The sequence below is a fragment of the Callospermophilus lateralis genome, chromosome 2 (assembly GCF_048772815.1).
Source record: "Callospermophilus lateralis isolate mCalLat2 chromosome 2, mCalLat2.hap1, whole genome shotgun sequence".
NCBI classification, from domain to species: domain Eukaryota; kingdom Metazoa; phylum Chordata; class Mammalia; order Rodentia; family Sciuridae; genus Callospermophilus; species Callospermophilus lateralis.
In genome coordinates, this window is record NC_135306.1 from 9,887,857 (window position 1) to 9,901,752 (window position 13,896).

Genomic DNA, 13,896 nt, shown 5'->3' on the forward strand with positions numbered 1-13,896 from the left:
TGTCTCTTGCGTTGGAAACAAATGTCTTTCCTGCCTTCTGGGTTCTATATACCAACAGCTTCTTTCAGTCATTGACAGCCCAGCCTTCTCCTGTGACAGAACATCCTCTATCAGATGGAGCCCCCCACCCTCTTTCATGTCTTGAGAAATACTTCTTTCAAATGAGGCAGAGACTTGCAGCATATTATAGTACAGTAAGAATTATGTACACTGAAGTCTGTATACCCCTTCCTACTGAGTATTATCATATTTGGAGATACCTAAATGGAAACTAAGGTTACATACCTTGTTCAGAGTTCCATAGTCAGTGATCAAGTTGACTTCTAACCCATGTGTGTTTTTGCAGTCCTGGAGGTTAAATAACCCAGGGCCTCTCTAGACAATGCTCTGCTACTGAGCTGTACCCCAGCCCTGTAGTCTAAGGTTTACTCAGAATTTATGCTTACTCTACTGCATTTTGTTACCTCAAAATGGAAAGCACCCTGAAAATATATCTTCCATGAATGAACAACTTTGATACAAGGGCCCTAATGAACTTAAAATCTAGACATATATATTATTGTTCCTCAAATCTCCTATACCCACCAGAAAAGAAGAATCATAAATAAGTTCCATATAAGTGAACTAGATGTTTCAAGTGCAGAAGACACACCATTAGGGAGAGCGCGTTTCCAGGCAGGAGTACAAAGGTCTTCCTGGAGAAACTGAAATGTGAAGGATGGGTAGGAAATCAGGAGATAGAAAAGACAGAAAGGTATAGATCCATTTGAGCAGCAAAGGGCGTAATAGACAAGCACTGTTGGAATTCAGGGGGACCCTTCACTTTCAGTTAAAGCTGTTCATCCCTTTTATAATTAGAAGAAAGAGGCTCAGAGAAGTCCAGACTATGGTCACATGATGGTTACATTAATATTTTCTTTCAGAAAAATGTTAGTTGAACCTTACTGTATTCTGGGGTCTACTCTGGTTGTTGGAAATACCATGATGAGTCGAACTCCCCTTGCCTTTTTTGGTCTATAAAGTCAGACCATAATCAATAATCACACAAATATTTAATGACTAACTTTGGTGAGTGCTCTGAAGGAAAACAAGAACTCAGATCTGGTCTTGGAATCATAGAATGTTTCCTCCAGGAAGTAAACTTGACATGCTCCTGGGGCTAAAAGGGAAGAGATGATGGGAGAGAATTTCAAGCAGAGGACAGTACAGCAGAAATCCTGAGACAAATAAAAGGCTTAGCACACTCAAGGACCTGGAAGAAGGCTGGAAGGAATAAGGAAGGGAGCTAGGGATATAGCTCAGTTGGTAGAGTGTTTGCCTCGCATGCCCAAGTCCCTGGAGTCAATCCCCAGCTTCCAAAAAAAGGAAAAAAAAAAAAAAGAATAAGAAAGAAGAGTATATTGCTTTGACAGTCAGGAGGAGGTCTACTGGAAGAGCCTTCCAGGTTGGAAGCTGGTATTGTTGTCCACCATGAGCTGATGGTAGCTTTGACGAAGACTGGCGGAAGAGCTGGTCAAATTTAGGAAGTACTGAGATTGGTCAACTTGCTAAGGTGTAGATAAGGGAACAGGAGAGCAAGAGAAAAGGATGTGTTAGGAATTTCTGTGTTTCTGGTTTGAACAACTGCATGGCTGGTCTACAGGAATCGCAATTTTAGCATGAAAATCATGAGTGTGGAATTGGTTTTTGTTGCCCTTCTCAATATTGAATGTATATTAAATAGTATTTGTAAAATTTGAATAAAGTAGAAAATGTAACAAGGTTAAGAAAAATGATAACGTTTGTCTTTGTGGCTCCCTGTGTATCTTTCACTGTTCCAGCCAATCTGTTGCCTTTTCTTTAGAAGTAAATTCTATTCATAATTTTTTCATTCCCTGTTTCATTCTATAATTTTTCCATATTTTGTTCCTAAACAATATCTTATTTCTTATGCTTGTTGTATAAGTGAAATAAATCATCCTATAGGTAGTTTAAAACTTGGTTTTAATTTAATTATTTTATTTATTTGAGGTGCTGGGAATGGAACTTGGGGCCTCACACATGCTAGGCAAGTGCTTTATCACTGAGCCACATCTCCAGCCCTAAAACTTGCTTTTTTTGTGCCCAACATTATGTTTCTAAAAAATATTTATTCTTTTTTCAACTGTGTATTATGGACATACAACATTTATTTATCCATTCTGCTTACAATAGATATTAGGGTGTTTCTGGTCTTTACTGCTACAAATAATACTGTTGCAAACATTCATCAAATTGTGCAAGAGTTACTTTAAGGCTGGGCATGGTGGTTCATGCCTATAATCCCAGTGATTCCAGGGGCTAAGGCAGGAGGATCATAAGTTCAAGGAGGGCCTCAGCAACTTAGCAAGGCCCTAAGCAACTTAGGGAGACCCTCTCAAAATAAAAAATAGCGTCTGGGGTTATAGCTCAGTGGTAGAACGCTTGCCTAGCATGTGTGAGGCACTAGGTTTGATCCTCAGCACATTATAAAAAATAAAGGCATTCTTGTCCATCAACAACTACAAAACAAATTGCAAAAATAAAATTAAAATATAAAAAAATAAATAGGGCTGGGATGTAAAGTGTCCCTGGGTTAAATCCCTGGTACCAAAAAAAAAAAAGTTACTCTAGGCCAAAAAGCATGAGTTCCATTATGTGTACATTTTCAGCTTTATTAGCTAATGCCCTGGGTTTTTTTTATAGTTATTATTGATAATGTACACACTTCTACCAGCAATAGGAGTTTTTGCTGCTTCTTTGCCAACATGTAAAATTGTCAGACCTTTAATTTTTGACAATCTGCTGAATATGAAAGATCTCATCATGATTTTAATTTGTTTTTTCCACATTACTAGTGAGGTTGAGCATCTTTTCATAGTTTGTTGGTCACTCTTGCTCTTCTTTGAAGTGCTAGCTCAAATCTTTGCCCCATTTTTCCACTATTTTCTTTTTCTTTTTACTAGAGGGGTTTCATTGTTGTTCTTTTGGTTTTTTTTTTTTTAAGTTGTCGGTGAAACTTTATTTCATTTATTTATTTTTTTAAATGTGTTCATTTTTATATGGTGCTGAGATTTGAACCTAGTGCCTCATGCATGCAAGGCGAGCACTCTACCACTGAGCCACCACCCCAGCCCTGACTGTAGTTTTTCATATAGGTAACAGCTACCACCATCTTTTATAAGACGTGTGGCTTGCATCTGCCTTGTTCAGGTTTCTGACATGGGGTTTGTCCTCTGCTCTTCCATCGTTACCAGCCTCATGGTCATGGGGAGCTTTGTTACCTCTTCACCCGAGCTGCCCTCTATCTAGAGTGCTGGTGCTTCTCCCAAACCATTCTACCTGGACTTGCCTGTTCAGAGGGCCTGCTCTGATTCTTCACACAGCACCTCGTGGTCACCTGTTGCAGCATGAATGTGTTCCTGTATAGCTAGGCATGTGCTTATCTGTCTCCATCATCAGCTTCAGTACTCTTGTGGGTCAGTCCCCGAAGACAAATCATGGAGTTTAGGCCTGATTAAACTTTAATGAATTGTAGGGCTGTGAATCATTCATCAGCCTCCTGCCCACTATCTCCATTGTCACCCCAGCAACAACTCAAAATAGCAGGTGCTTCTCAAAACTCTAGGCAAAAGATGACTACCTCTTATTCTGAGCAAAAATTGACTGGGTTGCAAGCTGAACATGAATGTCTTGGCTTGAGATGGAGCAACAGAAGCATAGGGTTAGGATGAGCAGAGTGAATGCGAGCAGGTAAGCTCCAGGGGAGAGGCAGCTGCCATGCTGCCTTTGTGGGAGAGGAGGACACACATCCAGGATGCAGGAATCACCAAAGATCTGAGAACCTGGATATTAAAAGCCTCCTGGATCCTGTGTTTTGATGTTGAGCAGCATTAAAAGATTGGTATTAGTGAAAGTAACAAAGTTAATGCCATCTCCCACCACCACCACTGCCATCATTGCTAAGGAGACAAACTGAAGTGGGCAGTGTTGGTCTCATGCCAAGCGGGCAGCTCTGCTGGGGGCCCTGTGCATAAGCCAGGGGAATACCATCATTTGTTGCAGGAATTCTCTCATTGGCCTTAAAAGCAGATATATTGGCAATGTCACTGTTTCATCCAGCCCCTCAAGTTTCCAGAAGCATTGTTCAGTAGGTCCTAAGAGGCAGAACAGACTAGGATCTTCTTGGTTGGGATTAGCTCTGGAGGCAGACAGTGGCTTTGTTCCTTCCCAGGGTGTCAGTTGCTTAAATCTGGTTGAGTGCTTGCTTTTTGCTGACCTGAGTCTTTGAACTACATTCCTAAGAATCACTGGGTTCTAATCTGACATCTCTTATGTCCCGTTGTCAGGGAAGATTTTCTATCTGTGAGTTTTTCTAGGGTGTAGTTGAGAACAGATTTCCAGGTAAACATGATGGCCCAAGAGAAGACAGAAAGCAAGGGATAGAGGACTTGTGGTTCAGTATGACCTCTGCTTTCTTCTGAGCAGGTCACTGCTGAAACTCAAGAGAAGGAAAAACTCATCACACATTTGCAAGAGAAGGTTGCATCCTTGGAGAAGAGATTGGAACAGAACTTATCAGGAGAAGAACATGTGCAAGAACTCCTGAGAGAGGTAATTTTCACTCTGTACCTGAACGTATTGGAAAGGCATTGTAACTCTGGTGAGTTTCATGAATCCTAAAGTTTTTGGGCATGGTGGTGCACACTTGTAATCCCAGTGACTCGGGATTGAACTTGTGATCCTCCTGTCTGAGACAGGAGGATCACAAGTTCAAGACTATTGTGGAAAACTTAGCAAGGCCCTGTTTCAAAATAAAAAAATAAAAAGGTCTGGGGATGTAGCTCAGTAGTAAAGTGCCCCTGGTTCAAGCCCCAGCACCAAAAAAAAGTCCTAGAGTTTCAGAACCAGAGGGTCAAAGGGTCAGCAAGCAGCTTGGTGAGAAGAGAGCACGCTCCAACTTTGTGGGGGATTTTTTATTTTTGTTTTTGTTTTTGTTTTGAGATGGGGTCTTGCTTTGTTGCCTATGCTGACCCCAAACTCGTGTGTGCAAGCTGTCCTCCTGCCTTAGCCTCCCTGGTATCCTGGCCTATCAGCCTGTGTCATAGCACTTCTACTTTAGATTGTCCTGCTTTCATCAAAAACATCCTTGGGGCCAGGTTTTGTGGCACATACCTGTAACAGCCCAGAAACTCAGGAGGCTGAGATAGAGGGATTGAAAGTTCAAGACCGGCTTCAGCTGAGACAGAGGGATTGCAAGTTCAAGGCCAGCTTCAGCAACTTAGCAAGACCCTAAATAAAAAATCAAAAGGGTGGGAATGTGCTTAGTGGTAGAGCACCCCTGGATTCAATCCCCAGCATCACCAAAAAAAAAAAAAAAAACCTAGTCTTATGCCCCCTGTGTGCTTCTTAGGGAATAGAGGAGCTTTGTTCAGAGATACACGTGAACAGATAGCCCCCTGGTCACCTAGTGACTTATGCCCCAACTTGAGCTGTGTTGTCTTCCTGCACTGTTCCCTTCCCACTCTGCTATGGGGCAAAGGAAATAGCTACCATCTCCCTTTGACATGAGCAAAATTACCTGGGGCAGGGGATGCACTTCTGCTGAGGGAGCTATTGAATAGTCTGGCCTCTTGCCCAGTGACTAGGTGAACTTTCTCCTCAGGTCTTAGGTCATTCTCTGCTCCTGTTCTGTCCCTCCTCCTCTTTGTATCCCTGTGATTGACCCCATCATGACAAAAGTGACAAAGCCAGGCCCTTGGGGCTCAGCCTAGGGTAGACTCACTTACTGTCTCCAATTTCAACTGAATATCTCCATCTCTCCTGCCACTGTTGTACTTCAGGCTTCCAGAGTGCTAGCCTAGTGTGCATGAAGGCTCCAGACTGGCTGTCCAGGATCAGCCTCTCCTTCACCCTCTGACACAGTCTTCCACCTCACTGCCAAATCGACCTTCCTAAACAGCACTTCTGATCATATCACTCCCTTAAACATCTTCCACAATTCCCTTAAACAGTCTACAGTGAGTATAATGTGGGTTCCAAATTTCTAGAATGAGACATCCGTGTTCATATCTTGCTTCTTCTACTTACGAGCTTGTAGCCTAGAGCAAGTAGCTTAATCTCTTTGTGTTTGTTTCCTTCTCATTAAAATTGAATTTAGTATTGTACCAAACACAGAATGATTGTTAGGATTAGATGGGTGACAATATGTCAGTACTTAGAATGATGATTGGAACATGTTCCCATCTCACTACATGTTATCTATTAATATTATAAACATTATTGTATCTGGATGCTGTTGTGAATGCCTATAGTCCAGATGACTTGGGAAGCTGAGGCAGGAGGATCACAAGTTCAAGGCCAGCCTTAGCAAGGCCCTAAACAACTTAGCAAGACCCTATCTCAAAATAAAAGGTAAACTGGACTGGGGACAAATAAATATTAAATAAATAAAAGGTAAACTGGACTCAGTGGTAAAGCATTCTGGATTCAATACCTAGTACAAAAGATAATTACTATTATTGTTTAGGTCATCATCATTGTAGAGTGCCTAAGAGTTACTTGAGAGGTTGACTAAAGTGTATATCTCTGACCCTACCCTGAGAAATGCTCATTTCAGTAGGCCTGAAATAAGGCCTCAAGTTTAACTAACTACCCCTGGTAAATCTAATGATAGGGTTTGGAAGGCCCTACTTTGAAAAATGTTGGATACAGAACAAAGTTTTAACTTCTTTTTTCCAATACTGGAGACTCAACCCAGTTGCACTTCACCACTGAGCTATATCCCCAGCCCTTTTTATTTTTAAAATTGGGGTCTCACTAAGTTCCTGAGCCTGGCCTCAAACTTGCAGTTCCCCTACCTCATCTTCCCGAGTCTCTGGGATTACAGGCAGGTGCCTTGCACTTGGCTCAAACTTCTTTTTGCAGCATTAAAAATCCTCTTGTTATCCAGCCCTTTTGCCCAACTTTCTAGTCTGAATTCTTGACCTAAACCCATCATCTCTTTGGCTTGTGAGGAGTTGCAGTTCCTTGAACATAGCAAGCCCTTCTCATCCCTGTCATTGCCCTCTGCCCTGGATGCTCCCAGTCCTGGCTGCCTTTCAGTTAGGAACTGCCATTTACCTTGTGGCCTTGTCTCCCCAGCCATGTGCCCTCTTTGCAGAAATTTATTGCATTCTGCTGAAAAATTTTTTGTTATTGTTGTAGTCATTTGCCCCAGCCTTGGAAACAAAGAACTGTGCCAAATTTATCTATGTGTACTTTACCATCTGTGAATTATTTATCAGTTTGCTGGGGTTTTCAATGTGCATGTGTTCCCTGTGCATGGCACAAAGCATAGTGTGTTGTAGGCATCAATAAACACTTATTCAATGGAGAAATGCCTATTTTCTTTTTAATTTTATTTTATTTTGAGACAGAGTCTTGCTAAGTTGCCCAGGCTAACCTTGAATTTGTGATCCTTCTGTCTCAGCCTTCTAAGAAATGACCATTTTCTTTTACTTGTCTTTCAACTTACAGAAAATTGTTGCCGAGCAGAATTTGGAGGATACCAGGCAGCAGCTTTTGGCAGCCAGAAGCAGTCAGGCCAAGGTCATTGAAGTCCTGGAGACTCGGGTACTGATCTTATTCTTAGTGTGCCCTATGTTTGGTTGGAACCTGGCTGAATGATGGGGTGTGGCCACGAATTCCCTTTTTCAGCTCTTCCATACTATGAGTCTACTTTTTGGGTCTTATACAGGGTTATTTTCTTTACCTTTGCCACATTACCATCATTGCTTTACACAAAATTGTTCTCTTGCTTACTGATTCCTTTTTATTTCCACTTGAAACCAATTAACCACTGAAACCACTTGAATGTGGTTCATACAGACCATTTTATGGTGCAATATTGACCTAAATTGGGTAGCATTGTTTTGTGTGCTTATTGGTATTGGGAATTGAACCCAGGGGCCCTTTACCACTGAGCCACATCCCCAGACCTTTTTATTTTTCATTTTTTGAAATAGAGTCTTGCTAAATTTCTGAGGCTGACCTCGAACTTGGTAATCCTCCTGCCTCAGCCTCCTGAGCTTGGATTATAGATAGGCATATGCCAATGTTGCCTGACCATTTGTTTTTAATCTCTGTAAATGATGCAGCTGTTGATTTGTCTTCTCTGATATCTTTAACTGCACTGTCTTCTGTCCATATCTACTGCTTGTTGTTACCTACTGTACTGTGTAGTTACCTGTCACATGGCAGACATCCAGATTGCCTTGCTCTTCTGGCCAGCACAGATTACACTGCATTGACCAACCTGTTCTAAGTCCTTAAGGGTGATAGAAAATGAGACTAGGACAAGATTGTTCCCAAAGGACTGCACCTGGCTTTCCTTCTCCAACAAGCATGAGGTTTCTAAATCTGCATTTCTGCCTTTTCCAGCATTGGCATTTCATGGCTTTGTAGTTTTTGCCAGCTTATTTATTGTGAAATGATAGTTCATAGCTTTAGTTTCATTGCCAAGATTGTTAATGAGTTTGGCTATCACTTTATATGACTGTTAGTCTTTCAGGTTTCTACTTTTAGAATTGTCAATTCATATCCTGTGCTTACTTTTCTTTGGGTGTTTTCAGTCTTTTATTTTGTTGGAAGGATTCCATTGTATAGCTTGTATTATTTTGTCATTTTCAGTTCTGAACCATTCTGTTAACTTTCGTGATGTGTCCTTCCTTGAACAGAAATTCTTAAGTTTGATAAAGTCAGGTTCATCAACTTTTTAATAAAAAAGCATGAATCCATTGTTTAAAAATATTTTGTTGTTGTTGATGGACCTTTATTTTATTTATTTATTTATATGCAGTACTGAGAATCGAACCCAGAGCCTCACACATGCTAGGCAAGCGCTCTACCACTGAGCCACAACTCCAGCCCCTTGAATCCATTTTTACTTAATTTTAACTAGTTTAAATCCTTGAGGAAGACAGCATCACATGGATTCTGTGTCCAGTGGCCTTGGCAGGAAGGATCCTTCAGAATTTGGCCCAAACCATGCCACTATTTCCATGAGCAGAAGTCACCTTTCCCCAGATCACTCTGGCATTACTTGTTTACTATTTTTTGCTTTGTACACATAAGCACATCTCTTGCACAAATTGAATTCAGCTCTATCTCTGGCGTAAACACCTTCAATTTTAGAAGGAGCTGCAGACTCCTTTTGGTTTCAAAGACCCAGCCTATAGCTTCCAGACATATTTGGTTTTTAGAAGTCCAGTTCCCAGCAGCCTTCACAGGCTCCAAAATGGCAGAAAGAGAAAGGCCTCATCAGTGTTTTTGCTTTGTGCATTGACATTTCATTTAACAAATACATTTTTACTGGGCATGGTGGTGCTCACCTATAAAGCTATCAACTCAGAGGCTGAAGTAGGAGGATTGCAAATTCAAGGCCAGCCTCAGCAACTTAGTGAGGCCCTAAGCAACTTAGTTTCAAAAAATAAAAAGGGGGGCTGGGGATGTGGCTCAAGCGGTATTACACTCGCCTGGCATGCGTGCGCCCCGGGTTCGATCCTCAGCACCACATACAAACAAAGATGTTGTGTCCGCCGAAAACTAAAAAATAAATACTAAAAATTCTCTCTCTTTCTCTCTCTCTCTCTCTCTCTCTCTCTTTCAAAAAAAATAAATAAATAAAAATAAAAAATAAAAAGGGGCTTGATGGTAAAGCATCCCTAGGTTCAGTGCCCAGTTTCCCCACCAAAAAAATGCATTCTTATTTCTAAGTCACAAAGATCTTCTGTATTTTTTCTATTCATTTTATAATTTTGTTATTTGCATAATAGATCTCTAATTCACATATACAGACTGTGTTTGTGTGTGATTTTAAGTAATAATCAAGCTTTACTTTTCTCCAGGTTTCTCAACATCATTTGATGAACAATCTCTCTTTTCCATGTTGATCCTTATGCTCGCCGTATCACGTACTAAGCTTCCATTTGCACAGGGGTTTGCCCCTGCCTTCTTCAGTACATTCCTTCATTCAGACTGTCTGCTCTTGTATAGATTCTACAGTGTTTTTATTTCTATAGTGTTGTCAATACTAGATCTTGATACCTGATACGTTCCCCTTTTCTTCAAAGGTTGATTTAACTATTTATAGAAATTTAAAATTTTCAGTTTAAAGTTCTTAAGTTTTGAGATCAAAAAGTTTAACTTGGATTTTTAGTGAAGTTACATTAAATGTATGGACTATGTGGGAGAATTGTCATTTTTATAATATTAAGGAATCCCTTCTGAGAATATATATAAATTCCATTTATTCAGATTATTTTATACTCTTTATTAAAATTTTACACTTTTCCCAGTAGATGCCTTATTAACTCCTAGAACCTTCAGAGTCTCTGTGGATGCTTTGATGGCATCTTATTTTTAATTATACTTTTGTTGTGGTGGTTGTTCATTTGAACCCATGGGTGCTGTACCACTGAGCCCCAGTTCTTTTCATTTCTTGAGACAGGGTCTGGCTAAATTGCCAAGTCTGGCTTCAAACTGCCTCAACCTCCTGAGTTGCTGAGATTATAGACATGTACCTGGCTTTTTTTTTATGGTAAAATATATATAATATAATATTGGCCATTTAAGCCATTTTTTAGGCATATGATTCAGTGGGTGTTCAGGATACATTGACTTTGTTGGGCAGCCCACACCATCTATCTCCAGACCCTTTTCATTTTCCTAAACTGAAACCCTGTATCCACTAAAACAGAAACCCCCATTCTCTCCTATCCCAGTCCCTGGCAAATACCATTCTACTTTCTATCTCTGATTTTGAGTATGCCAGGTACATCACATAGGTGGAGTCACATACCCTTTGTCTTTTGTATCTGGTTTATTTTATTTTATTTTATTTTTTTTAGAGAGAGGTGAGAGAGGAGAGAGAGATAATTTTTTAATATTTATTTTTTAGTTCTCTGCGGACACAACATCTTTGTTTGTATGTGGTGCTGAGGATCGAACCTGGGCCGCACGCATGCCAGGCGAGCGCGCTACCGCTTGAGCCACATTCCCAGCCCCTGATTTATTTTACTTAGCATGTTTTCAGAGTTCATTTAGGTCATAACATATCAGAATTTCCTTCTTCAAGGCTGAATAATATTCTGTTGGGTGAATATATCACATTTTGTTTATCCATTTATTCATTGATGGTCATTTGGGTTGTTGCTACCTTTTTGCTATTGTAAATAATGCTACATGAACATTAGTATATGAGATTTTTGTGTGAAGTTACATATTTTCGTTTCTCTTAGGCATATACCTAGAAGTAGAATTGCTGGGTCATATGGTAACATTTCACTTAACCTTTTAAGGTTATGAATCTTTCTTGAGCTCTGCCTCTAAATTGACATTTGGGTGATATTTTCTGAACCCAAGAATTGAAAAAACTGGGTTTTACAGGCTCTACCACTACTAAAAGTTGTAATCACAGACAATAACATTACTGTTGTCCAGCATGGAGATAGTAACCCTCTCCTCATGGGGATGTTTTTAATTTTTTTTTTTTTTTTAGAGAAAGAGAGAGAGAGAGAGAGAGAATTTTAATATTTATTTTTTAGTTATCGACGGACACAACATCTTTGTTTGTATGTGGTGTTGAGGATCGAACCCAGGCCGCACGCATGCCAGGCGAGCGTGCTACCGCTTGAGCCACATCCCCAGCCCATGGGGATGTTTTTAGTTAAATCGTTTTAGTGAATGTATGTGAAGAACCTGGTGGTTAAAGCTGTCCCTCTCAGGGTCTGGGGATATAGCTCTTAGCACAGCACTTGCCTAGCACACATGAGGCCCTGGGCTTCATCTCCAGAACCAAAAAAACCTAACTGCCAGTTACAGTGGTACACACCTGTAATCCCAGTTGCTTGGAGGTTGAGTCAAGAGGGTCACAGGTTCAGCCTAAGCAACTTAGCAAGATCCCATCTCAAAAAAAAAAAAAAGAAAGACTAGAAGAGACAGTATTAAAATGCTAGTAGTTTTTTTTTAATATTATATATATATATTTTTTCTAGTTGTAGTTAGACACAATATCTTTATCTAATTTATTTATTTTTATGTGGTGCTGAGGATCGAACCCAGGGCCTCGCACATGCTAGGCGAGCGCTTTACCACTAAGCCACAATCCCAGCCCAAAATGCTAGTGTTTTATAATGGTAGGCTTCTGGATATTTCTTTTTCTCATTTTGCATTTTTCTGTCATGTACCTATTTTATTAATTTTTGTTTTGGTGCTAGGGATAGAACCCAGGGCCTTGTGCCTGCTATGCACATGCTCTCCCACTGAGCTATACCCCCAAACTAATTTGAATTTTAAAACCATTTGTTAAAACTGTTCAGCTTCTTGTAAACAGAAAGAATGCTTTTCTTCCCCATAGGTGAAGGAACTGGAACAGAGCCTTCAGGCCTCTGAGGAACGGCTCAGGCAGAGCAGGGATGTCGTGGCTGCGCAGGATGCACAGATCCAGGAACTCGTGAGTGCTTCTTGGGCACTAGGTCTTGGGCTTTGCCATTGATCTTATGCAGGTGCTCCAGACACACTCCCAAGCATCTGCAGCAGTGTCTGGATCTGACCTTGGACATAGTTATTATGGTGGACGTGAGCATGCAGGCAGAGCAGGTCAAGGACTGAGAAGCTGCCCAGGATCCCAGTGACCTGAAGATGTGGACTGACTGGGTGATCCCACCAACACCCAACCTTCAGGCCCTGACCCACTCTGGGGAAGTTAGAGGTAGTAGCTCCTCAAGGGGTCCAACCTCAGCTTGTGATCAGAAGTGTGGAGAACTGGTCAAAGCTCTAGTGACAGCGTGGGCAAAGAAGTGTCATCACAGCCTCATGTGTGTTGAATGAGTTAAAAGTAGTCAGCAGCCAAGGCTGGGGCTGAGACTTGGTGGCAGAGCGCTTGCCCAGCATGTGTGAGGCACTGGGTTTGAGCCTCAGCAACACATATAAATAAATAAATAAATAAATAAATAAATAAATAAATAAATAAATGCCCGTCAACAACTGAAAAAAAAGTACTCAGCAGCCAGGCACAGTGTCCACTCCTGTCATTTCAGCAATTCTGGAAGCTAAGGCAGGAGGATCACAAGTTCACTGCCAGCTTCAGCAACTTAGAAAGACCCTGTCTCAAACTAAAAAATAAAAAGGGCTGGGGATGTAGCTTAGTGGTACACTGCTTGCCAAGCATGCTTAAAGCCCTGGGTTCAATCCTCAGCACCACAAAAAATAAAATAAATAATAAAAAGCAACCATGGGCTGGGGATGTGGCTCAAGTGTTAATGCACTTGCCTGGCATGCGCGGGCCGCTGGGTTCGATCCTCAACACCACATAAAAATAAAATAAAGATGTTGTGTCCACCAAAAACTGAAAAAATAAATATTAAAAAATTCCCTCCCTCCCTCCCTCTCTCTCTCTCTCTCTCTCTCTCTCTCTCCAACAACAACAAAAAAAAGCAACCATAATTGATTTCTTGACTACCACGTCCAAGGTATATGCTGAGTACATTACACAGAAGTTTGCTTAGTCCTTGCAGCACACCTAAGAGGCACACACTGTCGTCTGCATTTCATAAAGGATTTTGGTCACTGGCCAGGGGCTTAAAGTCAGCAAGTGGCAGGACTCGCATCTCTCGCATGCAAAGCCCTGTTCTACCACTATATTCCATTGCCACTCTAGAGAAACATCAGCTTAGGGGGACACTGTTCAGCCGTTGAGGAGGCCTGCTTCAGGAACGGGCTAGTTCCCAGAGCTTCCCCACATGCCATGAGGGCACAGCAGTGGCATCAAAACCAATGCCAGGGGCTGAGGTGTAGCTCAGTGATAGAGAGCAGAAAGACCCCTGCTGGGCTGTCTCCTGGAACAGGGCAAGTCTGCCA

At 41.2% G+C, this 13,896-nt stretch overlaps 1 protein-coding gene across 3 annotated transcripts in view; it reads left to right on the top strand.

Annotated features, from left to right (window-relative positions):
• Nucleotides 1-13,896, top strand: part of Golga1 (golgin A1) — a 57,559-nt gene that overhangs the window by 19,794 nt on the left and 23,869 nt on the right. For all 3 annotated transcript variants that reach the window (XM_076845490.2, XM_076845488.2, XM_076845489.2), the window contains exons 11-13: nucleotides 4,486-4,611; nucleotides 7,516-7,611; nucleotides 12,395-12,490. In XM_076845490.2, the coding sequence (XP_076701605.1) occupies nucleotides 4,486-4,611; nucleotides 7,516-7,611; nucleotides 12,395-12,490 (318 nt within the window). The remainder of the gene's footprint in view (nucleotides 1-4,485; nucleotides 4,612-7,515; nucleotides 7,612-12,394; nucleotides 12,491-13,896) is intronic.